The sequence below is a fragment of the Motacilla alba genome, chromosome 14, assembly GCF_015832195.1.
Source record: "Motacilla alba alba isolate MOTALB_02 chromosome 14, Motacilla_alba_V1.0_pri, whole genome shotgun sequence".
NCBI lineage: Eukaryota > Metazoa > Chordata > Aves > Passeriformes > Motacillidae > Motacilla > Motacilla alba.
This window is the reverse complement of record NC_052029.1, coordinates 7,616,235-7,643,765: the sequence shown is the minus strand read 5'-3', so window position 1 is coordinate 7,643,765 and position 27,531 is coordinate 7,616,235. Positions and strand designations below refer to the sequence as shown.

General features: G+C 40.1%; 1 protein-coding gene across 3 annotated transcripts; it reads left to right on the top strand.

The window, feature by feature from the left end:
- Window positions 1-308: 308 nt before the first annotated feature.
- On the top strand, window positions 309-25,614 carry MARF1 (meiosis regulator and mRNA stability factor 1). Of its 3 annotated transcripts, none has more exons than XM_038151840.1 (27): window positions 309-444; window positions 1,590-1,797; window positions 3,261-3,929; window positions 4,940-5,114; window positions 6,431-6,657; window positions 7,473-7,590; window positions 8,291-8,463; window positions 9,251-9,685; window positions 10,214-10,383; window positions 10,489-10,650; window positions 10,883-11,072; window positions 11,776-11,954; window positions 12,856-12,936; window positions 13,275-13,511; window positions 14,255-14,374; window positions 14,696-14,871; window positions 15,102-15,322; window positions 15,987-16,129; window positions 17,388-17,521; window positions 18,009-18,211; window positions 18,690-18,917; window positions 20,314-20,544; window positions 20,649-20,861; window positions 21,570-21,630; window positions 21,728-21,868; window positions 22,423-22,593; window positions 22,725-25,614. In XM_038151840.1, the coding sequence occupies exons 2-27, from the start codon at window positions 1,651-1,653 to the stop codon at window positions 22,955-22,957; spliced, it is 5,238 nt and encodes a 1,745-aa protein (XP_038007768.1). In that variant the 5' UTR covers window positions 309-444; window positions 1,590-1,650; the 3' UTR covers window positions 22,958-25,614. The 3 variants fall into 3 exon arrangements, with proteins under 3 accessions (XP_038007768.1, XP_038007769.1, XP_038007770.1); XM_038151841.1 differs by having other exon boundaries at window positions 328-444; window positions 1,593-1,797; window positions 22,725-22,957; XM_038151842.1 differs by lacking the exon at window positions 309-444 and having other exon boundaries at window positions 1,660-1,797; window positions 3,265-3,929.
- The last annotated feature ends 1,917 nt before the right edge of the window (window positions 25,615-27,531 follow it).

Here is a 27,531-nt window from a genome sequence, read left to right as displayed (position 1 = left end):
TTACCCGGTTTGTGCGTGTTTTACCCGGGTTTGTATGTGATTTACCCGGTTTCAGTGTGTTTTACCCGGGTTTCTGTGTATGTTTTACCCGGTTTCTGTGTGTGTTTTACCCGGTTTGTGCGTGTTTTCCCCGGTTTCAATGTGTTTTACCCGGGTTTCTGTGTGTGTTTTCCCCTGTTTCAGTGTGTTTTACCCGGTTTCTGTGTGTTTTACCCGGGTTTCTGTGTGTTTCACCCCTCTGGCCCCGCTCCGGTCCCGCCTCACGGCCGCCGCTTTAAAGGAGGCGGGCGCGGGGCGTTACGACAGCCGGCTTTGCGGCAGCGCGCTGCTTTGCGGCGCGCGGCGGCGCCTGACGGCAGAAGGAGCGGAGCGGGAGGAGGGAGGACAACAAAGGGCCGGAGGGGCCGCGGCGGCGGCGGGCGCGGGGCGGCGGGGCCGGCGCAGGTGAGGCGGCCGGGGGGGCACGGCCGGGGCCCCGGCAGCGCGGGGCTGCTGCGGCGGCCGAGGGCCGCCCCCGCACGACACGGCCCGGCCCGTCCTGCGGCCGGAGCTGCGGCCGCCTGGGCCCGGGGCGGCCGGAGCCCCGCAGCGCCCTGGGGCCGGTGGGGCGGCTGGGGAGGGACGGGCTGGGAGCGCCCCGGGAGCCTCGGGACAGAGAGGGCAAAGCGCGGGCGTGTGTGGATAATAATGTCACGCTTACTGTTTTCAGTTATCGTTTTAATTCCGAATAAAGCGCTGCTATCAAACGCATGCAAAAGTAACGTACTCTAGAGTTGTAAAACTTGATGAACTTGCTATTGTAGGCGGCATACATTTTGGATAGCTAGGATTCGCGTGAATAAATATTTCTGCTTAAAAGAAAAAGTAAAACTTCTTTCGAGGTTAAAAACACCGCAGAGGTAAATGTAGTGCCATGTAATGTGTTCTGTGGTGATTGTGTTTAACGTTAAATACTAAAGAACCTGAAGGAGGGTGGTCTAATGGATGCAGCACAGAGTTGGAGGGTAAGAAGGCTTCATTGCTAACCGTTGTTTTTCTGGTACTGGGCTTTATGTTGCTTTGTGGTTCTCTAAAGCTACATTGATGTGCAGTAGGGCAGCTTGAGGTTTAGCAGAAGTGCTTGTAAGTTATTTTAATAATTTGAAGCTCTGTTTAAATGCTAAATTCTGTGTGCTTAATACAGGTATGTTGTGCATAGGTGTTCTTAGCCAGTGGAAAAACATTGAATAGACAGCTCAGTTGTTTCAGCTGAGTTCAGTTGCACCTGTTGTGCAGTTGAGCTCTTCCTGCCCCCTGGATCTGCTGTCTAGGAGGGTGCACTGGAAGTCTGGGGGTACTGTTTCATGTCAGCAGCTGTGTGACTCCAGCTAATGCCATGGACTTCAAGGTGTTTCTCCTCAGGCTGATTCCTCTGTGCTGTGAGTCTCGAGGAGCATTCCTGTGTTAAAAAGGCATAGGCATAATTAAATTTAACATAATTAATGCAGGTTCGCTGGCAGAGCAGTAGTGGAATTCCTAAGACCACCCTGATTTTTCTCTGTCTTGCTTTAAAGGTTATTTAAAGCGTGCTTTTTGTTTTCTCCTCTTAGCAGGTGGGAAGAATGAAAGGAAGGGGGGATGAAAGGATGTTGAACCTTTTTGTTTGGCTGTATGATGGAAGGAAACAGGACGGAGAACCTCTGCAATAGATCGTTGGGATGGCTTCAGAGACAAGAGAATGATGCTAAGCCATGGCTCTGGAAACTTTCTAATTGCTTTTCTGCTGCTGAGAAGGCTTTGCCTTGTAGTGCAAAAACGGTAATTTCTGCCTGCCCTGGGAGGGTGCTTGGGCTCCCAGTGCAGAGGGGCTGGGTGCCTGACTCCAGTGCAGTTACTGACCAAAGGGGGTGGGGAGGGAAGGAGCAGGAGGCAGCAGCTGCCAAGGTGAGTACAAAACCTGCCTGGGGATTTGGGGCCTTGGTTTCTGTTCGCAGCTCTCACAGCAGTGTGGGTGAGAAGGGACAAGCTGCTTTGCTTGTTAGGCTTTGCTCTCCACATGGGGTAATGCAGCTGGCTGCCCAAAAGGTGTGTGAGGAGCTTCTGGGGAGCTCTGCCGAGCTGTTGCTGAAGAGTGAGGTGGAGAGGTCATGCTTCCCATTCATCTGTTTAGCTCTCTGAATTATTATTATGTAGTAGCTACAGCAATTGTGGATACTGTTCTTCACAAGGTCTTACTTTTCCCTTGTTTCTGTTTCTTTAAATGTTCCTTTAATGTACATAATTCCATGCATTTAAGACGCAAAGGGCTGTGGATTAGAAGGAGTAGTACAACACAGTTAGGTACTTGCTCAAGTGAGCTCCAACTGTTAAGGAAAACTCTTCAGACACATTTAATCTGACTAAGTAAAGACACGGGAGAAATGGATGAGCATGTTGCTGTTTTCATGTGTTGAGGGTTAGGAAGGAAGCTGCCATAAAATCTGGAATTTAGTATATAAATCAGTTCCAGACAGATTTTTGGCTGCGTTTATCTTCATGAGATATAGCATCAAGTAGAGAGGAATGAGTAATTAATTATTCATTCATGTGTAGTAGGAAAATGCATTAAATTCAATTTGAAAAATAAAAGTTGTTCAGAAATTTTGTAGCTATGTTCTGTCCAGGTTACCTCTACTGACCTTGACTATTCTGTGCTTCTTTTATCCTTGCTTGGTTTCCACTGCTGGCATTTTAAAAATCTTTCTATTTTTGTCTGTGCTTTTGTCTGTAGATGTTGATATCTTAAATCAGAGTAGACAAAACCCACTTAGTTGTTGTGAGACTGTAGCCTTCTTTGCCCTCTGCTATATTACCTGCTTGACATAATTTCTAATTTTTAAGTCATATTCTTTTAATATATTAGTTTAATAAATTTAATAAAAAATTTTAATCTTTATTCAAACTAAAATATGATGACTTATGGATCTGCAGCTTGTGAAGCAGTTCTCTCAGCCTTAGCCTAACAGTTTTCTGCTTTTCTGATTCTGTTTTGTGGACTCCTTGCTGTTTGGTTTATAGCTCTTTGGGTTTGTCGCTTCCAAAGTCCACTGATACCAGTGTACCTAGGGCTGGCACATGTAACTGGCATGGTTCTCTTTAACATTTTACATGTTCAGTCAGTAAGGAAATAGTAGTCATAAAGATAGCACTTTAAAATCACAATAGCCTAAAAATACCTGCTTCTCACCCTATAAAATTGTTTTATTCATGTACCTGAATGTAACTGAGCTTTCATTTTCCAGAAAGATTACATGGAGAACAAGAAAGCTGCTGTAGAATTGAAGGATGCTTCATCTCCTCATGCCGGCTCTAAATTGTTTCCAGCAGTGCCGCTTCCCGATGTTCATCCTCTTCAGCAACAGCAGCTACAGCTTTCCCCTGGCCCCAAAGTAAGCTGCTGTGCTCATGGCTCTGACTCTTCTTGCACTCCACAAATGCATTGTGGTGGTGGTGGAGGTGGGAACCTGATTCACCCTGGCACAATATTAGACTCAAAAAGCACTGGGACGATAACTTGTCAAGTAGGGTCAGGATTTGCTTATCAGTCTGCATCTTCGCTGAAGAACCCTCCAGCTAGAAGCAATTTGGCAGGAATTTCCAGTGAGTTCTCTGGTATGTGTGTAGAAAACAGTGTATCTTCCTGTCAGCATCTGGCCTGTTGTGGAAAACTCCATTTCCAGCCCTGCCACGGTAACGTGCACAAGCTGCATCAGTTCCCAGCCCTGCCGAGCTGCCCATCCTCTGGCTATTTCCCCTGTCCCGAGTTCACCACTGGGGCTGCGGGGCACTTGGACGAGCACGTTGCACAGCCGGAGCTGCCGCCACGCGTGTGCGCCAACCCTCTGCACCTAAACGTGGTGCCCCCCGTGTGTCTGAAGGGCTCTCACTACTGCACTGACTGCTTGAGCAAGGTTTGTACACCCCCCCTTTCTCCTTCCTTACTCTGCTGTGTGGTTCGTGTCAAAAGTGTGTAGCTTGAGCAAAACACCAGCTGCCGTGGGTGCAGCTCACATCCCCCTGGTTGGTGATGCACGGTACAAATGTGCACACAGCCTTTTTGAAGCTGAGCTCTTTCCTGAGGTAACATTCAGTGCAATGGGAAGACAAAAGAGCTGTCACAATGTTCAGTCTGCAGGGGATCTGTAATGCACTTGAGTGGAGTTTTAACTTCTTTCAAATCAAGTCATCTCTTCTTTACAGCTCCAATTAAACTGTTCCATGGTAGGGACTCTGAGAAAAGGCTAACAAGCAGTTAAGATGTACCCTTGGGCAGCTGATCAATAAAGAGCCATTTGTAAGTCAGGCAATACATCTTATGCTACAAGGATATTCTGGTCTTGGTTTGGTTTGATAGGTCTTAGTTCAGTCTTCCCAAATTCATAATTTATACTTTAGCACCAATTTAGTAAAATTCAGAACTTGTTAGAACTGTGCTTGAATATTACTAGGAATTTCTAGTGAAATAATATACTCAACTTTGCAATATCTGTTACTTAAACTTCTAAATTTAAGTTTCCCATATAAAAGTGAGTTATATTTAGTTCATTTTAATGAACTAAAGGGTCAATTCAATATATTTGGAGTTATCACACCTTCTACTCTCCATGTGTAGGTTTTGTATACTAGGTCTCTGATTTTTGTTGGTTTTTTTTTTAAAGGATACAAATTAGTACTACTTAAAGGTGGCATGTCTTGATACGTTGAGTTTAGTAGAATCTTTCCTTGGAATTTGGAAATCTGAAGCTGAATATGCTGGGATAGAAGCTTCCTTCATGCCATCATAATGTTGTTAATTAGCTTTGTAAAGCACATCTGAACTGGCTTTTGCTGCAGCAGGGAAACCAAGTGTTTGTAGCATGGAATAGCATGTGTTAATATTGTGTACTAAATGAACATGTATTCTGAAAAATTGTCCCAACAGCCAACCAGAAACAGCCTAGTTGATGCTGCTAAAATCTGGCCAAATATTCCTCCTCCAAGTGCACAGACTGCACCTGTTCCTATCCCAATCTGTAATGGCTGTGGAACCAAAGGAACAGGAAATGAGAAGAGTTTGATACTGGCAAGCAGCCTTGGCAAATCACCACAGAAATATGGTAAACCACATTTGTTTGAAACTTCCATTTAGTGGATGTTCTCCTTTTAGATACTGTTGCACAGCAAGAATTCTCTTAAATTGCACTATTATCTGGAAACTTCTATAAAGTTATAGAAAACTAAGCAGTAAAAAAAACCTTGTCTCTGTTTTGAAAACTCATTACTTGATTTTACATGTTTTGACTTCTTAGCCAATTTACTGTATTGTTTACATAGAGTTTTAGTTTTACTATTATTGATTTTACTGTTTTAAGAACTAGAAAAAGAAACTGTGCTGACTTGGAAGCTGTTTTGTTCTGATGATGTATAATGAAATTATCTTCAGCCATATTTGAAAAGCATTTTCATAGTCTAGTGTCTGTTGTCACTCCATATGCAGTAAAGGTGTGACATTTATAATTCTCAAGTGTTCTTAAGAGGAAAATACTGTGTGAAATAATTGCTTGATCTTTCTGCAATGTTAGTACTGCTTCAATTACAAAATCATATCTAGTATAAAAGTTACAAACTTTAAAGTCACAGAATATTAAGAAATTCAGAGTTTTAAGGTGAGACACATCAATCCAGTGTCTTTTACCAAATGCCATTCCTGTGAATCTTTTGGGTACCCAACCAACATACTCACAAACAAATTTGATTGTCAGGTGTGCCTTATTTTAAGTTCTCAGGTAACATTAATTTGTACCTTGTTTTTGAACTGTGAGGATTCTGTGTTGTTCCTCATGTTTCTTTTCAAGTTGTTTTGTGGGGATGGAATGGTTACATACTGTTAGTTCAAATTTAAATATATTTTCAGAGTGCTGAAACACCAGCTTAGCCTGCAGTAGCAAAAATTCTATAGCTCACTCTGCTGAGCTGTAGGATACTTTGTTAGTTCTGTATTGCCTTGATTTTCTCTAATCACCATAATGGTACTGGTCATCTCATCCAGTTTTGTTTAGATTTCTTATCTAATCCACAATGTAAATTTGAACAGCTTCCATGTTTTGCTTCTGTTACTGATACACCACCAAGTGTTACACAACTTCAGACAGTTTTTTGTGGCATTTGGCAATTTTTTTCAAATACATTACTTGATTGTTTAAGAGCTTAAAAGTAAAGTCAAAGTTGTCTTGGATCTTTATCCTAATCTGACAGTGAGTAAATTTTTGTTTAAGACTGATGGTTTGTTGGATTCCTTAAGAAAGTAAAACTGAACTTGTATTCCTGGGACTGTTGTTCATAAAACTTCCCATGTGCAAAGATTTTACTATGCTAAGTTTCATGTTTTCAGTATTTGCAGACAAAAATGAGCTGTGTTCTTATGCCTGCGCAGGGTCCCCAGAAGTTGCAGTAACAGGCCAAGTTCTGGAAAACTTGCCCCCCATTGGAGTCTTCTGGGATATTGAAAACTGCTCAGTTCCCTCTGGCCGTTCAGCTGTGGCAGTTGTGCAGAGGATTCGGGAGAAGTTTTTCAAAGGTCACAGAGAGGCAGAATTCATCTGTGTGTGTGACATCAGTAAAGAAAACAAAGAAGTTATTCAGGAGCTAAACAACTGCCAGGTATCCAACCAGCACCAGCTTGGTGTTCTTGCTTGAGAATTTGTGTACTTTGAGTGTGCCAAGACTGATTCACATTGATTAAAGCTTTGTTTGCTTCCGTGGGTTTAGTGCATTTTCAGTTTATGGGTGGGGTCTCTAATACTGATTTCTTTTGGTTTTGCTGCTGTGATAGTTTTAGAAGTGAATCTGCAGTATGTTATCTGTGGGTAACTGGTTTAGCTTTAGTTTTAGTTTTCACAAGAGATTATCTCATCCAGTAAAATGTGGTGGTGGAGTTTTTGTTATCCTTCAAATCTGTGATCAAATGATTAACCTGAAGGAGCTATGATTCTGTGAAATTAACTTTTATACTTTGTTGGTGAATCCTGTGCTGATTGGTAAGGACACCTGTAGATTAGTGCTATTGTTTGGAGTGCCTTTAACACTACATATATTTTCCATTGATACATTCTGTTTCCTGGTATTTTTAATAACTTTTTGCACTGGTTTCTATGTCAGAAATTTCCACCCTCTAAATTACAGCTATGTTAATAGGTTGACAGTTTTTTTGAATGTTTTTAGGTGTATGAGTTGTGATCCTCAATGCAGAACAGCAGAAGTCACCCCAAAGACATTGCTGAACAGCTAGGGTTGAAGTTTAGGGCTCACAGAACAGTTTTTGATCCCTATGTATTCCATTCTGTGCATGTGTGCATTAATTTACCTAAATTAAAAGTGCATGCAAGAGCTTGTATTTTATTTTTTTTTATTTCCATTGAAGTAAGCACAATTCACATTGAAGCTTTTCTTCAGAGTGTATTTATGTATTTCCACAGGTGACTGTTGCACACATCAATGCTACAGCCAAGAATGCTGCTGATGACAAACTCAGGCAGAGTCTGAGGAGATTTGCTGATACACACACTGCACCTGCCACTGTGGTTCTTGTGTCAAGTAAGTGTTTGTGGTACTCAGCTGCAGTGCTGCCTTCAGTTCCTCTCTTCCATAGTATTTCTGCATAAGGCACTATTTTGATTTCCAAGGGTGGTGTTTCAGCTTTAACTGAACTGTTGAGGAATTCTTAATGTCAGTGGCAGCAAAGGAAAAGCAGGGGACAGTAAGATGAGAACTTGGCTCAGTTCAGTCACTGTTATGATTTGATGCCTTTTTGAGTGTCAGTAGGTATGTGTGTAACTACTGTCTAAAGTTAGCTTCAGCAGGAAGCTTGTAAATTAAAACTCAGAGCTGTATATGTGGTCTGAGCAAAATGTATGTTTTTAATTCTCATAGCAGCATATTCTATATTATACAGTGAAATCTGCAATCCACTCAGCTATTGAATTGCCATGTGTTGGCCTTGGGTTTCTCCCTAAAGCTAAACAAATGTTTGCTATAGAAATACCCAGTACCAGTCCAATGCCCTGCTGATGAATTGCTACAAGCTGCTGGTAAATGGAAGCCCTTGTCTTGAGACTGACTGTGAGCTGCTGATTTAAATAATGGCTGAGAAGCCTTGTAGCTGTTAGTGCTTTTTCATTGGAAATTTCCATTGAGAAATAGAACCTGTTGAGTGAGATTTGTGGGATTTTTTCTTCAATTACATGTTTTAGATTTTTCAAGTGTTTCCTTGCCTACTTCATTTTTCCCCCTCCAGCGGATGTGAACTTTGCTTTGGAACTGAGTGACCTGAGACATCGACATGGTTTCCGAATCATTTTAGTACATAAAAACCAAGCTTCAGAAGCACTCTTACATCATGCCCATGAACTTATTTGTTTTGAAGAATTTATTTCAGACTTGCCACCAAGGTTACCACTGAAAATGCCGGTAAAGATTTTAATTCTTGATGCAGCAGACATTCCTGAGTGTCAAATTGCAGTTTTTGTTGTAATTTAGGAAGAGAGCAGGCTGAAATTACGTGTGTGTTAATTATGATGGGAAATGTCTCCTGTGTATTTGGCCACTGTCTGTATGTCATTTACTACCATGTGAATGTTTGCTTTCTGCTTTCAGGCAGGAAGAGTGAAATACTAAATGAGAAAGTAGTTAACTAAAAAGTGAAATAGTAAAGGCACATTCTTACCAATAAATATTTTACCGGATAGTGTATCTTACATGATTTATTTCCCTTGCAGAAAGTTTGGGTAAGAACTTAGTTGTGCATTAAGACATCTTAGTGATGCATTCTAAAGTGATTGTGTCTTTTCTTGTGTTTTTGCCTTCTTTGGTGATTCCCTCTGGGTCTGTTGTAGTGTCTTTGTACAGCACTTAGGACTTTTTCTTTCTTGAAACAACTTCCTGACCTATGCTTTCACATGCATATATTGAATATATAGGTTATTGGATAGTTAACAATGGTGCTTTTTCATCTGGAGAATTGATAGGGACTCTGTAGTCAATTCTGACTTCAAATTATATTTGAGATGAAGTTTGAGGATCTATCCTGGTATGAGAGTTTTTCAGACAAATTGAGTGCTGTAACAGGAATGACTTGCTGATGGCATGGGGGTGGTGGGAGGAGGACACGGTCACCAGAAGCAGTGTTAGAACTACTGGTTTTGAACCAGAGGGTGTTCTGGCATAATCAAATTAAAATCTTCCTCCCTTCTAACAGGCTTGTCATACACTGTTATATGTCTATAATCTGCCAACAAACAGAGACAGCAAAAGTGTCAGCAATCGCCTGCGGCGTTTGTCAGACAACTGTGGAGGGAAGGTGCTGAGCATTTCTGGGAGCAGCGCGATTCTCCGCTTCTTAAACCAGGAGAGCGCGGAACGGGCGCGGAAGCGAATGGAAAATGAGGATGTTTTTGGAAATAGGATTGTAGTGTCTTTCACTCCCAAAAACAAAGAACTCAATGAAACAAAAAGCTCCAGCTTTGTGGGAACTGACAAGGTCAAGTCTCCCAAAAAAATTAACAAGAACACGAAGCTGTGCCTCCTCAACAAAGACTCGAATGATCAGTCTGCTGGTACCAAAGGCTCTGCTGGGAGGGGATTCCAGATTCATGGATCTGTCATCAAACCCACAAATGTCAAAAGTTTACAGGTATTGTTGTTCTGCCTTGTTCCCTATTCTTGTTTTTCCTTGTGTTCTGAGGATTGCTTCTTTTACTGCTTTAACTTGTCAGTCCTAATAAATGAATAACTGTAATGTGTGGTGACATTGCTGAATGAGACCTGTGTTCATCTCCTTGGGAAGCAGACAGTTATTGTGAGGGTGGTTGCCAAAACTTGCCTCCCTGCCAAGTTTTTGTCAGTTTGGAAATACTGCTGGTACTTGCTCTCAAATTCTAGCCACTTTTGACTTTTGCACTGGTGATGGGTAGCATCTAGAGTGATCCATTTTGCTTGTTCTAAGGGGAAGTAGGGGTAGACCTATAGTGTAGCAAAACGTTTTAACTAATTAGCACTCTGTCTTCCACCACAGAAAATCAAAAATTCCTTGTTATGAAATACCAGTGAAAACACTATTAAAGAGAAAATGGTCAGTCATCTAGCCTTCCATCAGAAAGAAGGCCTGTGGCAAGGGATGAGTGGTGCTTTTATGCTGACCTTTTTTATCTGTTTCACATAGGAGCTGTGCCGCCTTGAATCAAAGAACGCCAGTAGAAATACTGAAAACCAGCAAGAACATTTGAGAGAACAAATTCCTTCTCCTCAGAGTAACTCTAATGCAGCAATTTCCGTGTCTCTGGCAACCAAAAAAATGGGAGCAGGAGAATCATCCTCCAAAAATAGTCAGAAGTATGTTTAAGAATAAAAAAAGATGTAGATGTTAGTAATGTATTTTTTTAATGTAAATTCTGCAACATGATGTTTTTTCTTTTTCTTATATATATTTGTAAATAGAAAAGAGACCTCTGCTTCCAGGAGCATTACCAGTTCCCCTGTAGATAAAAAAGATAAAGATGAAACTGTATTTCAGGTCAGCTATCCCTCTGCTTTCAGTAAGCTGACGGCCTCAAGACAACTCAGTCCATTACTCATGTCTCAGAGTTGCTGGTCATCTCGGTAAGTGTCTGTCTGTCTTGGGAGGGGAAGTGAGACTTCATCAGTTTATACTTTGATTATTTACAGCTCATTTGCTTGTGCTGGTATTTGTTTTGCCTGCGCATGTGTACTGGGAAAATCCCTTTGAAGTGCTGTATTTATGTGCTTGACCTGTGTCTGTTATCTGATTTTGAGATGTGTATATTGGAATTGTGCAGTTCCTTCAGCTCATAAATATTTTCATTTTACCCAGGAGTATGTCTCCCAACCTTTCAAATAGATCATCTCCACTCACATTCAATATAGTGAATCATACCAGTGGTACAGACTGCCCTGATCCCTTTGCAAATGGTGCAGACATTCAGATCAGCAACATAGATTACAGATTGTCCAGAAAAGAGTTGCAGCAAAATTTACAAGAAATCTTCTCAAGACATGGCAAGGTAAAGGCTCAAATTCTTTTATTAAATCTGTTTTTAAATAGTTCCTGGTTATGTATTATGGGGTTGTGGTTTAGGTTCAGGTGAGCAGAAAGAGAAAGGCATTGGAGCAGGACTTTTAAACCTTGTTAAAAGGATAGATTGTGGGAGGTTTTTTTCTTTAAAAAGACCAGATAACCACTTGTACTAGGTTTTTAATTTGTGTGTGGTCTTCATAGATCTGGTATTCTGAAGTTTGTTGTATAAAATTCTTACTAAGTGGCTCATTAGTATGTGGGGATGAGACTTAAGCTTTAACAGGATAACCTTTTTAAGCTGTGGAGCTGAATTCCTAATGTCAGCTTAAAAATCACAGTAAAAACTGTTTTGTGTCAGAAGTGATCAAAGGCAGGGGAAGTGCAAATTGGTAAAAAGCAATTATGGAAGGTGAGGTCAGTGGTCCTATTTCTGTCTGATGCGTGGATGACATTTTTCTGGCATAATCTTTACACTGAAAGATGATGCTTATGTTAATGAAATACCATGGGCTTGCCTTAGTCCAGGGTCGCTGTGCCTGGCTCTTGTTTGCATTGCCCCAATGGCTGTGGTTCATCACACTCCCTTCCCTTTTGTTGTTGGCTCTTGGCCAAAGCAAGACTGCTCTAGTGGTGACTTGCCTTGGGTTAATGTTTTGGTGTAAATGTATGAGGTGTTTTCTTCCTCTCAGGTAAAAAGTGTGGAGCTCAGTCCCCACACAGACTACCAGCTGAAGGCTATGGTTCAGATGGAGAATCTGCAAGAAGCCATCGGTGCTGTCAACAGTCTGCACAGATACAAAATTGGCAGTAAGAGGATCCAGGTCTCATTAGCAACGGGAGCTGCTAGTAAATCACTCTCTCTACTTAGGTAATAAGCACTTTGGCATCTTCTTAATTGTCCTAGCATGTATTAGTAGCTGAGAGATGATTTAAAATACTGCTTAAAGGGATAATTGGGAAGTAAAGTAAAATCTGTTGTGTGACCTGATGAATGTGTTAAATACAACTCGGCTCATTTTAGTTTAGCATTTCTGCACTGCTTATATTCTAAGTTCCATCTGGAGATTCTGCATCCCTATTTAAAAGGGTTTAATAGCTGTGCTACTATTCTTGCATAGTACTGATATACCATTAATTTAATTTGTGCAGCTGGGTTAAGATTATTCTGGGCATCTTTATTTCTTCTTTCTTCCAAGAAAGTGTGTATGAATTTAGCTTTTGAGGATGGGTACACGGTTGAAAACACCAACAGCATTTCATTGCTACCTGGAATGTGATACAACTTCAAAGTGCTACACTAGTGAGAATACAAGTATTTGGTTTTTTTCTTACTGAATGAAAGCATTAGGAAAGAAGTTGCCATCATTTATTCACAGAATGTAACTATTCTACAATTATGTGCTACTTGCCATTGTATAATTTACAGCTTTATTTCATTCTTCCCTCTTCAAAGTTTGTAATGTAAGGACCAGACTGGTAACTTCTAATGCTGCAGTTTTATTGCATTTTATAGGTGCTCAGATTTTAGCATCACTTCTGAAATCTGCAACTCCTTCAGAGACATGACCTGATGAATTAGCAGAAATGTTACTACTTGTGCTCCCTGATCTAAAATGACAACTTTTATAGTGCTGGAATGGAAGGGAACACACTTTATCCTGTTTTATGTATAGTTCATAAACTGCATCTGTAAATACCTTGCTAATTTAGACTGGAGTCTAATAACAGCAAATTAATTTTGTGCTAATGCTGTAAAACCTCTCTTACAGCTCAGAAGCAATGTCCATTCTGCAGGATGCACCTGCTTGTTGCTTGCCTGTGTTCAAATTCATAGAAATCTATGAAAAAAAGTAAGTTCCTGGTGGTTTCCTTTTCAATGCTTCTAAAAAAAGAATCTGATCATGTATGATTGTTTGCAGTGACTTAGAGTAGCAGAATGGAGAATTACCCATTCTTGCTCTTAGATGCCGCAGCATACTTTGTACCCAGAGGCAATTATGGCAAAACTGGCCTTTTTTAGAGGGTTCTACTTTCAGGATTTTACTCAATTCTTCTGCATTGATTGAATAGGTTAGTTACCTTAACGTTTTGCATCTAATAGTTTCTAGCATATTCCTGTTTATTAAACAAAAAAGGCAGATGACAGCATTGCCTTTATAAAGTGCCTTTATTTCAATGTCTCCCTCAGGTTTGGCCGTAAGTTGATTGTCTCGGACTTGTACAAACTCACGGACACCGTGGCCATCCGTGACCAGGGAAGTGGCAGGCTCGTGTGCCTCCTGCCCAGCAGCCAAGCCAGGCAGAGCCCCTTGGGATCCTCACAGTCCCACGATGGCTCCTCAGCAAACTGCAGCCCAATAATATTTGAAGAGCTGGAATATCACGAGCCTGTTTGTAAGCAGCATTGCCTGAATAAAGACTTTATGTAAGCTGTGTATAAAATACTATAAATATTTCAAATATTTGAACAGCATTTATAGTGAGCCAGTATATTAAAGTCAAGGTGTGTGTGCTCATGATGTGCTCTAATCACTCCTCATATGTTTACAAGTATAAGACAGAAAGTAGTGAGATGGGCCAGTGGGTTTTCTAGACAGTTCTCATGGGTTGGTGTGTTCTAGCACAGCTGCCAGGATTGAGCACCTCTTTAATGGGAGCTGGAAGGTTCCCTGCATTCCTCTGGTTATGTAGGAGGGTTATACATACTAGAGGCTTCTATTACCTGAATTTCATTATGTAATTGTTGCAGATTTTGTCCTCCAGCTATATTTAGTGATTCCTAAGTGATTCATAGGGAGTTACAGGTTTCTTGAAGCCATGTATTAAGTTTTTTGTTTAATTCAACAGCTGCCAGGTTGTGCTAGTAGAGCAGTTATTAGGTGATTATTGTTAACTGCCTGGTATGTGCTGCTAAAATATAATTTTAAAGTTTTATTGGGTAATAAAAATATGGTCTTCTAAATGTTACTTCTGGAAATTTGCTGTAGCTGCATTTGTTTCGGGGAAAAAATTAAGAAAGTTGGTTGTACTGTACTACAAGTGCTGTTGTCACTAGTAGCAGTATATTATGTGCATATAGCATAATGTTTAATATTTATGTGAGCACAGATATTATGTTAAAGCTGTGTGTAGAGTAAGCATAAAAACCTGAACCTCTTATTTTTACAGTGAACATGAGTTTGATCCAGATAGTTACAGAATTCCTTTTGTGGTTTTGTCTCTGAAGACATTTGCTCCCCAAGTTCACAGTCTTCTACAGACACATGAGGGTACTGTGCCTTTACTAAGGTAGAGTATTTTAATTTCTCTTTTTAGTAAGGTCTGATAGGTTGAAGACTTAAAGCTTTTTGGGAATTACCTGTTGTATATAAACTCAGTTCTTACATAAAATGGTATCCTTTAGAGCAAATGAATACACTGTGAGGTGATCACTTCTAAAAATCTTGTTTAGCAAAAACAGCACTTATTTAAAATACGTGTTTTATGAAGATTTCTATAATTTGTCAGTAAGGTGTTAAAATCTTACTCATGAAATGTCTTAAATACTATTTTTATGACAATTATAATGATATTTTAGTGCATAATGGAAGCTTTTTTTTGCCTCCATAGTTTTCCTGATTGTTACATGTCAGAGTTCAATGATCTTGAAATGGTGCCAGAAGGCCAAGGTGGTGTTCCCTTAGAACATCTGATTACCTGTGTTCCTGGAGTTAACATTGCCACTGCCCAAAATGGCATTAAAGTTATCAAATGGATACATAACAAACCCCCACCTCCTACTGCAGGTATTTCTGCTTAAAACTTTTTCTCTTAACTAATTATTTATGCTAAAAATTTAAGCTAATACGTTCTGCTAATAAAATAAACATGTATAATTGTTGAAACTTTTTATGAGAAGAAACTTACAGCTTGAATGTTCATACTTTTCTCCTATGCTTCAATCCATAAGTAAAGTTAAGTGTTTCATGGAAGAGTACTTGTGGAAAGTATAATAATACAACGTTTTGGTTTGTAGATCCTTGGCTTCTGCGTTCCAAGAGCCCTGTAGGTAATCCCCAGCTCATTCAGTTCAGTCGAGAAGTGATAGATCTGCTCAAAAGCCAACCATCCTGTGTCATCCCTGTCAGCAAATTCATCCCAACCTACCATCACCACTTTGCCAAGCAATGCAGAGTGTCTGACTATGGCTATTCCAAACTAATGGAGCTGCTGGAGGCAGTGCCTCATGTGCTGCAGGTGAGTGATGTGCTACTGGCCACTCTGACCTGAGGAATTGTGGCTGCAGCCATCTGAATTCCTGGTTGCTGTTGTAGAATAGATGCTGAGCAATACCTAGTGCCCCTTGAAAGAGCTGGTTGACTGAACTTTGGTGGGTGTGTTCTTTTTTGAGATGCTATTTCCATGCCCACCCTTTCAAAACAACTTTGGGGAAACCTCAGGAATAAAGTTTGAAGCTGCTTTTAACCTACGGCTGGTGCTTGGGTAAAAGTTTAACTGTGCTGTGTCCAGCATAAGAACACTTACAAATGCTGAGTGCTCATGAGTTGGGCTGAGGTGTGTTGCCTGTGGCTTGAAGGGATTTCTGTGAGAAATAAGTCATGTAACCTTATTACACAACCCCTGTGGTCACATTCACTTACAACTTTGAACAGCACTTGGTTGAAGGATTTTTAAATAACGAGTGCAAATGTGCAGAAGTTGCAGTAGCACGCATGGATGAAGTACTGAATTTCTCAAGGCCATAGTTCTTAATACAGAAAGTGGGTGGCCTCATGAGGCTGCCATTCCAGATGCTGTCTCTACTATATTCTTTTTCTAGCCTACCTATATTAATATTGGCTTTTAAATATCTTTTCCTGAGGGTGCTGGGTGTGAGTGACCGGATCTGATTTTCTTTCAGATTCTTGGCATGGGTTCCAAACGCTTGTTAACGCTCACGCACAGAGCTCAGGTGAAGCGCTTCACTCAAGATTTACTGAAGCTGCTCAAGTCCCAGGCCAGCAAGCAAGTTATTGTGAGGGAATTCTTGCAGGCCTATCACTGGTAAGTTACTCTAATGAAACTGTGCAGGGTCTGTCTATTAATGGTGATTTTAATACCTAGAGCAAGAGGAGTCAGCACTTAAAATCTCAAAACAAAACTGTGGCAACTACATTGCCTTTTCATTGCAATATGGAAGTTCACACTTCCAATGAAAACAAAAATTAAAAGCTCTCTGCCATATTTTATTCCTCCCTTTAATACTTTAGGTTCACTTAACTTCATTGGGGTGGGAAATGGGTTATTGTATTTCATTAGTTCTCTTTGAAGCCATGACTGCAGCGTTGGATTTAAGCAAATAGGTCATGGCACATTAACATGAGCAGCAAAGGGAAAGCTTACCTTAGGCTTTCTTCAGAAGGAAATATAAAATGAATAGATTAACTACCAGGAGTTACTTTTACTGCTTTAACTGGATCTAGCAGTGGCAAAAATTGGGAGTCATACCTGTCTGGAACCCTCTGTGCTAGCATCATAAAAAGTAGGGTTTTATTTGGGTTTTTTAAGAACAGAGATTGATGATTTCTTTAATAGGAAGATAGAAAGTAATAGTTATGTGCTTTAAATAAACCATGGCATCTTAGGGTGAACCTGTGAATCTACCTTTACATGTGTGCTGTTGTTAATCATGTGCCAACAGCTCCTTCTTGGGAGTGTACTGTCCTATTTCCACTCTTGGCAAAAACACATTATTGGTTATTTATGAATCTATTTAATGTACAGTCAGCGCTGGCCACTTGTTGAATAAGAATGTTTGTGAAGTGTTCTTGCTCCTGAGAGGTTTTGGTTGGACAAGTGGGAAGAGTAAAACACATTTCAATACATTACACGTACTGAGAAGCTTAATAAGATGTTTTCCAGGAGATGGTCTCTGCCTTCTCTTGAGACCTATTCTTGCTTAAAAGAGTGTATGGCTGTAACTATTGAGCAAATCCAGAGAATCCTCTGTAGAAGTGCAGCCAGCTGGAGCTGTATACACAGCGCAATTACATGTTTCCTAAAGCACTTAAAACCACTGGTTGGTATGTACAGCTTTGTTACACTGATTGTTCACATGACAGTAAATCTTACTTCTCTGGCTAGAATGCATTCCTAGTTTCCCTTTGTTTCCCAGGATGATATTGCCAATATCATCCTGGAAATTGTCCTTATGTTTTTTAGGATTTGAGGCTTACTTTCTCAGCTCGCCAGAAAATGTATTTTTTTGCCTCCACAGCATGAATTAATACTTATATTACACACAATTTTTTTAAACTTTCAGGTGTTTCTCTAAGGACTGGGATGTTACTGAGTATGGAGTGTGTGAACTGGCTGATATTATATCAGAAATTCCAGATACAACCATCTGTTTGTCACAGCAAGACAATGAAATGGTGATTTGTATTCCTAAAAGAGGTATGTCCATGAAAGTTTCTTCTGCTGGTTCTTTGACTGTTCCAAAGTTTTAGTAACTCAAACATGTAGGAGTGACTTGGATTTTTTTATAATTGTATTTCTACCTTTATAACCAAGTTGCTAAGTTCTAGCAAGTCAAGAATGTCATTCTCTGAACACTTAAAATAGAACAGGAAAACAGGTGGCAGAAAACATAAAATAGTGTTACAACTTCTGCATGTAGGTGTGCTTTCTGTGGAGTGATTAGACAGTGGATTGTTTTCATACAGGAAAAAGCACTGACATATTTGGCCATTTAAAAACCTTCGTAAGGCCTGATAACCTGACTATTTTGAACTTTTGAACATGTAAGCCTAGTAAAGGTCTCAGTGGTAGAAGAAGAGTGACTTGAACATGCTGAAAACCAGTCACTGTGTTTGCTTGTTGTATTCTGTTGCATTTCATAAGCACGTTGGGATGTAGCTCTTGCTTTATTTTTTTATTTTAGAGCGTACCCAGGAGGAAATTGAAAGAACCAAGCAGTTTTCCAAGGAGGTGGTGGATCTGCTGCGGCACCAGCCCCATTTTCGAATGCCCTTCAATAAATTTATTCCTTGTTACCACCACCACTTTGGGCGCCAGTGCAAACTCGCTTACTATGGGTTTACAAAGCTACTTGAACTCTTTGAAGCCATACCAGATGTCTTACTTGTAAGTTCAAAATCATAAGCTGGGCTAAAGCATTTTTCTGGAATGTATACAACTGTTTCAGCAGGGGTTATATTTCTCATAAACTTTAGTGTGAGTTATAAACTCTGCACCTGTAATGTTTAGACAGCTGTATTTAAGAAAATCTTAATGCTGTTTTGGTAAAATGGTCCATGGTTTTGAGCACTTTCAGGAGGCTGTTTGTTCACAAATTCAAACAAAATTCAGTGCCTCAAAATTGGAGCTAAGTTTTATTATAATTGTGTTCAATTTGCTTTAAAAAAGTAAACAATTTCTCTGCTTGTCCTGTTATATTTCAGATGTTACATGGTTTTGCTTGCTGTACAAACAGCTTTTGAGTGGCTGAGTCCTGGTGCACAGCAAATCCCTGCCTGCAGGCCCTGAGTTGGAGCTGCAGCTTACACTTAGCTCGCCCAGACTGCATCGGTCACCTCAGCAAAGTGTCGCTTGTGTTCTGTAGGTGCTGGAGTGTGGGGAGGAGAAGATTCTGGCGCTGACAGAGGTGGAGCAGGTGAAGGCGGTGGCGGCGCAGTTGGTGAAGCTGCTGCGGGCTCAGAAGGACAATGCCCTGCTGCTGGCTGACCTGCTGCCCGAGTACAGCAGGACCTTCGGCTACGCCCTGCGCCTGCACGACTTCGACGTCAGCTCCGTGCCGGCCCTCATGCAGAAACTCTGCCACGTTGTGAAGGTAACCCTTTGGCCTGGCTGCTGTCCCTCTGTGACGGGATTCTGTGCTTGTGATGACTCCTGAGGTGTTAGCAAGTCCTTTTTTCCCTGCCCCGTGACCGAAGAAAAGGTCGAGATTCGTTGGCTCTGCTTTTCAAGGTTGTTTATTGTCTCTTATCAAATACGTTCTTTGTCTGACCCACTGAGGTCTGTCTGGCAGGTCAGTTTGTGGCATACTGACTGCCCTTGGGGTGGTGTTATTTTTTATACTAAGAACTACATGTACTTTATTTACAATAATTTTCCAGTACCTATCACCTATGTTAGACAGTCTGTCTCTACTCTAAACCAATCCAAAAGTGTCACCATCACAGCAGAAGATGGAGGGCAAGAAGAAGGAAGATTCCCGACGCCCAGATTCCTCCATATTGCCTCTTGAGCCCCCATTCTAAATCTCCGAAATTCTACTTTTTCACCCTGTGACAAATTAACTATCACTCTACTCAAACTCTTGTGGCTTGTAAATCTTCACACAAAGTTGGTAATTTTTTCCATGGGTTGAAGTCAAAGGCACAGGTGTCTGACTCTGTGCCAGGGTCTCTGAGCCCCCTGCCAGGATCTCAAGCCATCCAGGGCAGTCAGAGGCATGTCCTGGTTCTGACACTCTGGAACGTGAGGAAGGTTGTGTTAAGGAGTTTTCCACCTCACAGGACATGGCTCAGTACCTGTAATGAAATGTTGTTTCTGGAGTACAGCCTTAAGTCAGGAAGGGGAAATTCCAAAAGGGTTTTAAATGTAGTTTCTATATTCTTATGATGTTCTCTTTGCTCCTTTGTAACCTTGCAGCATTCTCTGGGAATACTCACGTTTATTTAAGAAATGATAAGTGATAGATTCTATTCTAGTACTTATTTTAACAGTACAAATTGGTTTTTTCCCCACCTGACTTCTATCTGTGAAGAAGTTTTCTGCTAACTGTAGTAGTTTTCAGTCTTCTAATGCTTTCAATTCCTCTACTTTTTTCTTTTTTAGCTGTGGCTTGAGTCTGACTCTGAACATAAATACATAGGTGGTCTTCTATGCCGGTGGAAAAGAGAGGTTGCAGTTACACAGATGTGGGCACATTGGTTTAGTTGCTCCAGTTTTGTTGACTTAGCAGCTGGTGTTAGGCTGGAGCTCAGTCAGGACCAGCTGGCTTGTAACAGAGTAAAATCATACCTACAGAATGGACAGAAACTGCTGCACAGATGTTCAGATTTTGTATATTTAAAGTAAATATTTACTTGTAATAGGGTGCTTGATTTTGTGTGTCTTTCACTAGGGAAATATCAGATGCTCAAATAAGCCCCAGCTATAGAACTTATTTTTAATTCAGTCTCTTCTGTGTCCCTAACTTCTTTCCCAATTAATTTTTCCAGGTGGTTGACACAGAATCTGGCAAGCAAATTCAGCTGATAAATAGAAAATCTCTGCGGACTCTGACTGCCCAGTTGCTGGTCTTGCTGATGTCCTGGGATGGAACATCCTTGCTCTCAGTAGAGCAGCTTAAGCAACATTATGAAACAGTCCACAGTACTTCACTTAATCCATGTGAATATGGATTTATGACCTTAACTGAACTCCTGAAGAGTCTGCCTTACTTGGTTGAGGTGTGTAAGCTCTTGCCTTTCTAATATGTTTGAAAAGTCATTGTGCCTAGAGGCTGTGGAAGTGTGTGCTCTTAATTCTTTCTCCTTTTTTCTTTTTCTGCTAGGTTTTTACCAATGGTGCAGCAGAAGAATATGTCAAGCTTACAAATCTGTATGTTTTTGCAAAGAATGTGAGGTCCTTACTTCACACCTACCATTATCAGCAAATTTTTCTTCACGAGTTCCCAGTAGCATACAGCAAATACACAGGAGAAGTGCTGCAGCCTAAAGCATATGGATGCAATAATTTAGAAGAGCTCTTGGGAGCAATTCCACAGGTGTGAAGAACTCCGTTTTGCACAGTTACATAGAGATTTCTGTATGGATTAAAAGTAGTTACACAACCACAGTTTCTGTTAGTTGTGGTGACTTACTGGAATAATTACCTTCTTCAGAGAAGCTTATACCAGTTGTATTTTTAATACACTTCTGAGAAATCTAGAGAAGAAACTGAACCAGCACACATGTTTTGGTGAAATTTTGCTTAACAACTGTTCCTAGTAAGGCTGTAAACATCCCTGGCATCTCTAAGTAAGAGAATTGATTTTCTGTCTGTGTGAATGAATGGTTGTACAGTACTGAACCTTCATTTTGATCAGAGTGCATTATTGGGTTTGGGAGTGAATTCTGGGACCTTGTCAGAAGTCCCATGTTCTTGTCATCCACATATCTTACATGCTCTGGGAAAATTCTGTGACATAGTTGGTGGCTACAGCATTTCCTTTAAGTAAGCCAATCTTTCTAAAGAGTGACAAAAAGGAATTTTTTCAGTTCCATGTTTTAAAGATTTAGTTTCATTCATAATTATTTAGTATATTTTCTGGCACTATAGTTTCCTTTGGTATCAATTATTTGAGCCTTTACTTGAGTAGTGTAGTACAACTTAGCAATGTGCTTTAGTTTACTGTTGGAAGTCATGTCAGTGCAAAGCTGGATGAAAGGCAGTGAGCAAGTGCTGATGTTCAACCCTGCTTCCTTCTTAACAGGTGGTCTGGATTAAAGGACATGGCCATAAGAGAATTGTAGTCCTGAAGAATGATATGAAAAGTAAGCCATTTCAATTTTGAGCAATATCTTAGTTTTCTTTTCTATTTTTTAAGAGGCAGCTTGAGTTAACTAACCAAATGAACTTGCCTTTTTGCAGCTCGTTTTAGCTCACCTAGTTTTCCCCCTGCTGATCATGTAGATGATCATGGAAATCAACCTGCTGATAATAATGGACATAATATGGAGACCCAAGGATCCACTTCCTCAATGGAACTAAATCTAGGAGGGCCTAGCAATGGTAATCAAAGTTGGTTTATATAAGGAATTTATTGTCTTAGGGGAAATAAGCAGAATAATTTAAGCAACATGGGGAAAGGTGAGTTGGTATATCTGAACTTGTGTAAATATGCATTTTGGCTTAAAAACTTGTTGAACTTCTGAGTTTGTGGTTAAGCTTGTGTTCTGAGCTGCTAGTCTATAAATATATGTATATATGTGTGTGTGTGTGTATATGTATATGGAGGGAGCTTGTAGGTACTGCTTCCCAGGGAAGCAGTATTGGTGAATTTGGTGGAAATTGAAGTCTATGCACATGAGAAAAGGGGGTCAGCAGCAGCTTCTGCTTGCAGTGTCTCCTGTATTCTGATGAGAATTTATTCAGATGCTCTTGATACAGCAAACGAATCTGAGATTAGTTAGCATGAATTAAATTAGGTTAATGTTAGTATTTCAAACAGAACATAGTTCTGAAATCCTCAGATTTTGCATCTGGAGACTTTACATTTACCTGTGGCAGTAGTGACACCTTCTCAGCTTACAGATGCTCTGAAAGATGTTCCCTTATTTTTGTAGTTTCTAATCAAACAGAGCAAGAACTTCTTTGCCTCACAAACACATCTCCTGTTGATCTCCTGTGTGAGCCAGTCCCTTCCTGCCTGCCATCCCCCCAACTGAGACCTGATCCCGTGGTTCTTGAGTCTGCAGACCTCATTCAGTTTGAGGAACGCCCTGCACCCCTCCCAGGTAAGTTTGTCTCCGTTTGGTGATACAAATCAGGCTGATGAATTCTGAGTATTTTATTGCCTAACAGCAGAGAAATATTATTAAAAAAAACCCCAGATCATCAGCAAATTGAGTTGTCTTATTTATTTTAGAGATAATGATTTTAACAGAAGAAGAAAAACAGACAATTGTTACCACAGCTGAAGAAAAGCTGATCTCTGGTTCTGTGGTGTCTGACACCGCAGAGAATGCTTCAGTGCCTCCCTGTCAGTCCTCTGAAACCCAAGTAAACAAAGAAGCAACGGACAGCCCAGCCAAAAAGCAACACAAAAACAAGGTCAAATTGGCAGCAAACTTCTCACTCGCACCTGTAACCAAGCTTTAACTCTTTCTTTTTAGTGTGAAGGACAAATACCTATGGACTGTGCACAAAGTAAAGCTGTTTGCTAGCCCATGTGTATTTTAATGGAAAACCTAGAGGAATTAATTTGTATTTAATGTATTCTGTGAGAATTTTGTTCCTTTTACACTGAACACAGCTGTTAGCAGAGCAGATTTTTTTCTATTATTTTGAAAAAAAATCTGGCATTTGTTAAATTATTCTTAAATTTTACAGTTTTTCATAAATGTGTTCAGTAAAAGCAAAATCTTAATTCAACAAACACGGAACAGATTTTATTTTCTTGAAGCCTTGTTGGTGATGTAATCATACATGTAGCATATTGTATTCTATAGGCTGTTGCTTACTGGTATTGTTTCAGACAGTATTAATGAAATGCATGATTTGTCTTTCAAAAGCCTGTTGAGAAATTTTAACTCGCTGACCTGGGATGACCAGAGTGAGGGGAGCTGATTGTCCTCCAGAGGGGAAACTTGTTCTCTGACCTGTCAGGTGACTTGTAACTGCATTGGAAATGCTTGTCTAAAGATGTCTGTAGGAGCCTGTGGGTCTTGTGTGAAACTTGTTTTAAATGTGTTTTTGCTGTAGCTTTCAGTTCCATTTAGGAGCTTTCTAGGACACTGATGCTTTACCCTTCCCTCATATTTCGTTTGTTTGGCATGGGTTTGGTTAAGGGAAAGACTGTCTTGATGTCATGAGTGCAAGATACAGACACACACATTTTCATTGTGTCTAGAAATGAAGTTAGGAAGATTCTGAAATATGCATCTAATGCATAAATTACAGATAATGGAGCAGGTCTTTATTAATACGGCTGGTGATGGAAGGCATTGATGCTATTTCCACCTGTAAGGAAAGTTCTAGCTACATGTGGAAATGCTAAGGTTGTTCTGCTTAACCTTGTTTTCTACTTTTAAGCATGTTCAGTAAATGGGAAGCTCCTTTGATGTGCTGTCTTTTAGCTGTGTCTGTTTTTATTCTAAGACTCACTCCTAGTGTTGGCAGCTTTTGGAATTCGTGGTATCTTGTGCTGGCTTTTGCAAGGGCCAGCTTTGGGAGAGGCTAAGTCAGTGGATGACCTTAACTCTAGTTAGCAGAACTGTCCAGTGTGTGAGACTTTCTACCCATTCTGGGTAACCATGGCATTTACAATGGGTTGTATTTGCCAGGCAGCAAATAAATGCTTGTAGTATTGAAAGAACCTATACTAGAAGTTTTCCACTGGCCAACTGAGTATTTTTTTTAGATGGATTCTATTGTAATAGGCAAGGGATGGAACACAGGCTCTAATTTTTCAGCCAGCAGCAGGAAATGCCACTGAACAATGGCTATGGACAGAATTTTACTAGTTAGATTTTGTTATAAAATCTTTTATATTTAGGCAAGTATTACCAGTAGTGAGTTTATAGCCATTGTAAGTGCAGAGAAACACTGGGAAGTTTTTCTGAGCATTATGGCACAGTATTTTGAGTCCACAGTAAACCTCTACAGACATACTGCTATAGAAGAAGAAATTTAAAAGTAAGCTTTCTTGGAATGTTTTTAGTGAGTTAAATGCAAGAAAATCTGCTTTCACCTTAACTTTGATAAGGTTGACAGTGGTCAGTCCAGATCTTTGTTTCAGAAGAGCATGCATTGGAGAAGAGATCAGCCTGAAATAGTATTTTCATGAGATGCAGCTACAAGTCATTTGGAGTACTAAAGAAAACCTGGTTTTTGCTTCAGAGGAAAATATGGTGTTTATCCAAGTGATGTGGTGGTTATACCACATATGGAGGTCAGCATATCTTACCTGGATTCATGTGTGATTCTGCTGAAATTGCTGTTTGAAAGTAATAGAATAATACTTTTGAGAAGTTGTGTTCATAGTGTAACAAAATAGCTAATTGAATTGCAATATATTTTTTTATCCAAAGGGTTAAATGAATGATGTGACTTACAGATTTAAAAGCATTGCAACCATGAAATTCTTTAATTTAGCAAATAAATGTACTACTTCAAATTCATGTTTGTTTAAAAGAAAAAAATGTCACTGAAGCCCTCAATTTATGCACTATTTTTTTCCTTGGAATGGGAGAGAGAAGAAAGACTTCTTTTCTTAGCTGTCTACTTTGTTTGGACACTTTCTTTTGTGGCTCAAGTGCTGTTTTGTGTGTTGGGACCAAACAGTTGTCAATAAAATTTTCAAGCAAGCATAACTCTTGTCCTTGTCTCAAGACCTGTGGGGGGGGAAAAAAAGAAAAAACAAAAAACAAACCAACCTGCCTTAGAATACTTAACTTGCTAATGTGTCATGTTAGATTTAATTATTGAGACAGAACAGAGAGCTGGGGTTTAGTGAGGACTGAAGAAACACCATAAATTGTGGAGATGCAGGCTTTTCCCAGTTTCTGCAGTTGAGCTGTTTGCAGATGCAGGCAGTGTCTCTTGCTGCTCTCCATGCAGGGTCACGTGTAGGGTTTATTTTGAAGAGGAGCTGTGCTATTTATCATGCTGAAGAGAAAAAATGGAGAAAGGGTTGTAAATCCAGCAGGTGGATGTCAGGTGTTCCTCCTCGGTGTGTCTCCCTTTGAGATGTTAAATTGCTGCAAATAAGGTCATGTGAACATTAATAAAGTTAATGAGTCACTTTTGAGTGATAATGGCTTTTTCCAGCTTGAGGATGGTAATTATTCAGGAGCTACAAATATGGCAAATTTCTTTCACTGGAGTGTTTTGAAATGCAGAATCTTAACAGAAAAATTCAACTAAACTGAACTGTTTTGTCATCTCACAGCTTCATGGACAAAAGTAAAGACCTGGATGAGCCGTTCCTGACTTTCTCTTTTTTGGGGGGGGGTTTGGTCTTTGTTTTGTGACATATTCTCACTCAACAGAACCATTAAGTGGAGTCGGCTGGGATAAATGTCAGGCCTGTTGCAGATAAGCAATCACTTGACCTTACAGAGTACTCGTTCACTAAACAATTTTAAAGTAACTACCTAAAAAACTTACTGGGAAATTCTTCATAAACAATGTAATAAATATCCCTCTTGGAAATAATGAATATTCCTCTTTGAAAGGAGGAACAGGTGGTTTATAAAACCTTCCCAGAGCAGCACCACAAACCCTGTAATCACCACTCTGTAATTTCATTTTTCAGTAGTTGTGAATGTTTTTAAATAAATGAATGAGTAAAATCCCTCACAGCACCTGTTATGTGATTACCTTAAAAAGATGAGTTGGATTTTAAATGCTGCTTTGGTTCTGTGCTGCAAACATTCCCACTTCTTTCTCATTTTATGTTAAGCCATCTGTTTGAAGTTAGTAAAAAAGTGGTGATGGAAATAGCTTTCATTTTTTTTCTAAAATTAATATGGCTTGTTTTGCTTGCCATAATGTAACAGGACAGACTAGTTGCATGGTGAGCTATGGTTTAACTCCTATTAATAGCATTTTCCTAGCAAGCACCACTTCAAATGCTGTATTCCTTCCTGTACTATTTCTCTTTAATATTACTTAGGTGGATAAAGACAGAAAAATCCTAATTCAAGTGATTATTAATATGGCTTGTAGTGCTATATGTATGCTACAGAAGGCAGATTGATCTAAATAGAGAATGCCATTTTACAAGAAATTCCTGAAATGCCACTTCAGGATGTTAATTGAGCATGTTTTGACATGGCTGTCAAAGCACTATTATTTGTCATGCCATGGCTCAAGTTTCAAGTCAGTCTATCAGTTATTGAATTCAAAAGTGAAGAATTGCATCCTGCCTGTGTCATGAAGGAGAAAAACAACAAACTCTTCTGTTGGTGTAGCTGGGCTGAGGTAATTGGCAGCAAGAAACTTGATATTAGCTGCAGTCCTCTCCTCTGGTTTTGTGATCAAGCCTGTTAAAATCCACTGATTCCTGTAACTGATGAGATTCACTGTTCAGGTATCAGTTTAAACACCTCTTGGTGTCTTGCCAGAATTCTTTCACTCTCCCATGATGTGTTCTTGCACAAAACTGCTTCTCTTTAGGAAACAAGAAAGCAAAATTAAATGTGAGGGGACATCTCCTGTGAGACACCTCCTTGCTCATCTCTGAGACAGAGTTGCTGCCAGGGCTCTCAGGATCCAGGCTCAGCTGCTGAGGTGTTCTCAGCATCCCATGTGAAGTCTTGTGTGCACAGGGAAGGGAGAGGAAGTTTTGGTCTTTAGATAATATTTTTGCCATGATCCTGTTTGAAGGCAGCCTGCTTGCCTGGCTTTTTCTAGGACAGATGGGATCATGTGAAACAAGATGCACTTTGGTAACAATGGTAGCATTTATGCTGGGGTGAAGGAGGATTTTTTTGTTCATTTCAATAACACCAGGGCCCTCTTGGCATAACAGTTCTGATACTCATTTGAGTTGGGGTTCATATTCCCAGTGTAGGGCTGGGAACTGTCTCTAATCTGTGCAGGCTCTGGGCTGTAGTGAGGTTCCAAAGTCCTCTTAGAGCATCATGAGATTAGCTTTTTTGGTGGGTTTTCTTTATTCAGTGAGAAAATCCTTTCTTTCAGTAGCATCTCAAACTTACCCCTCAGCATTA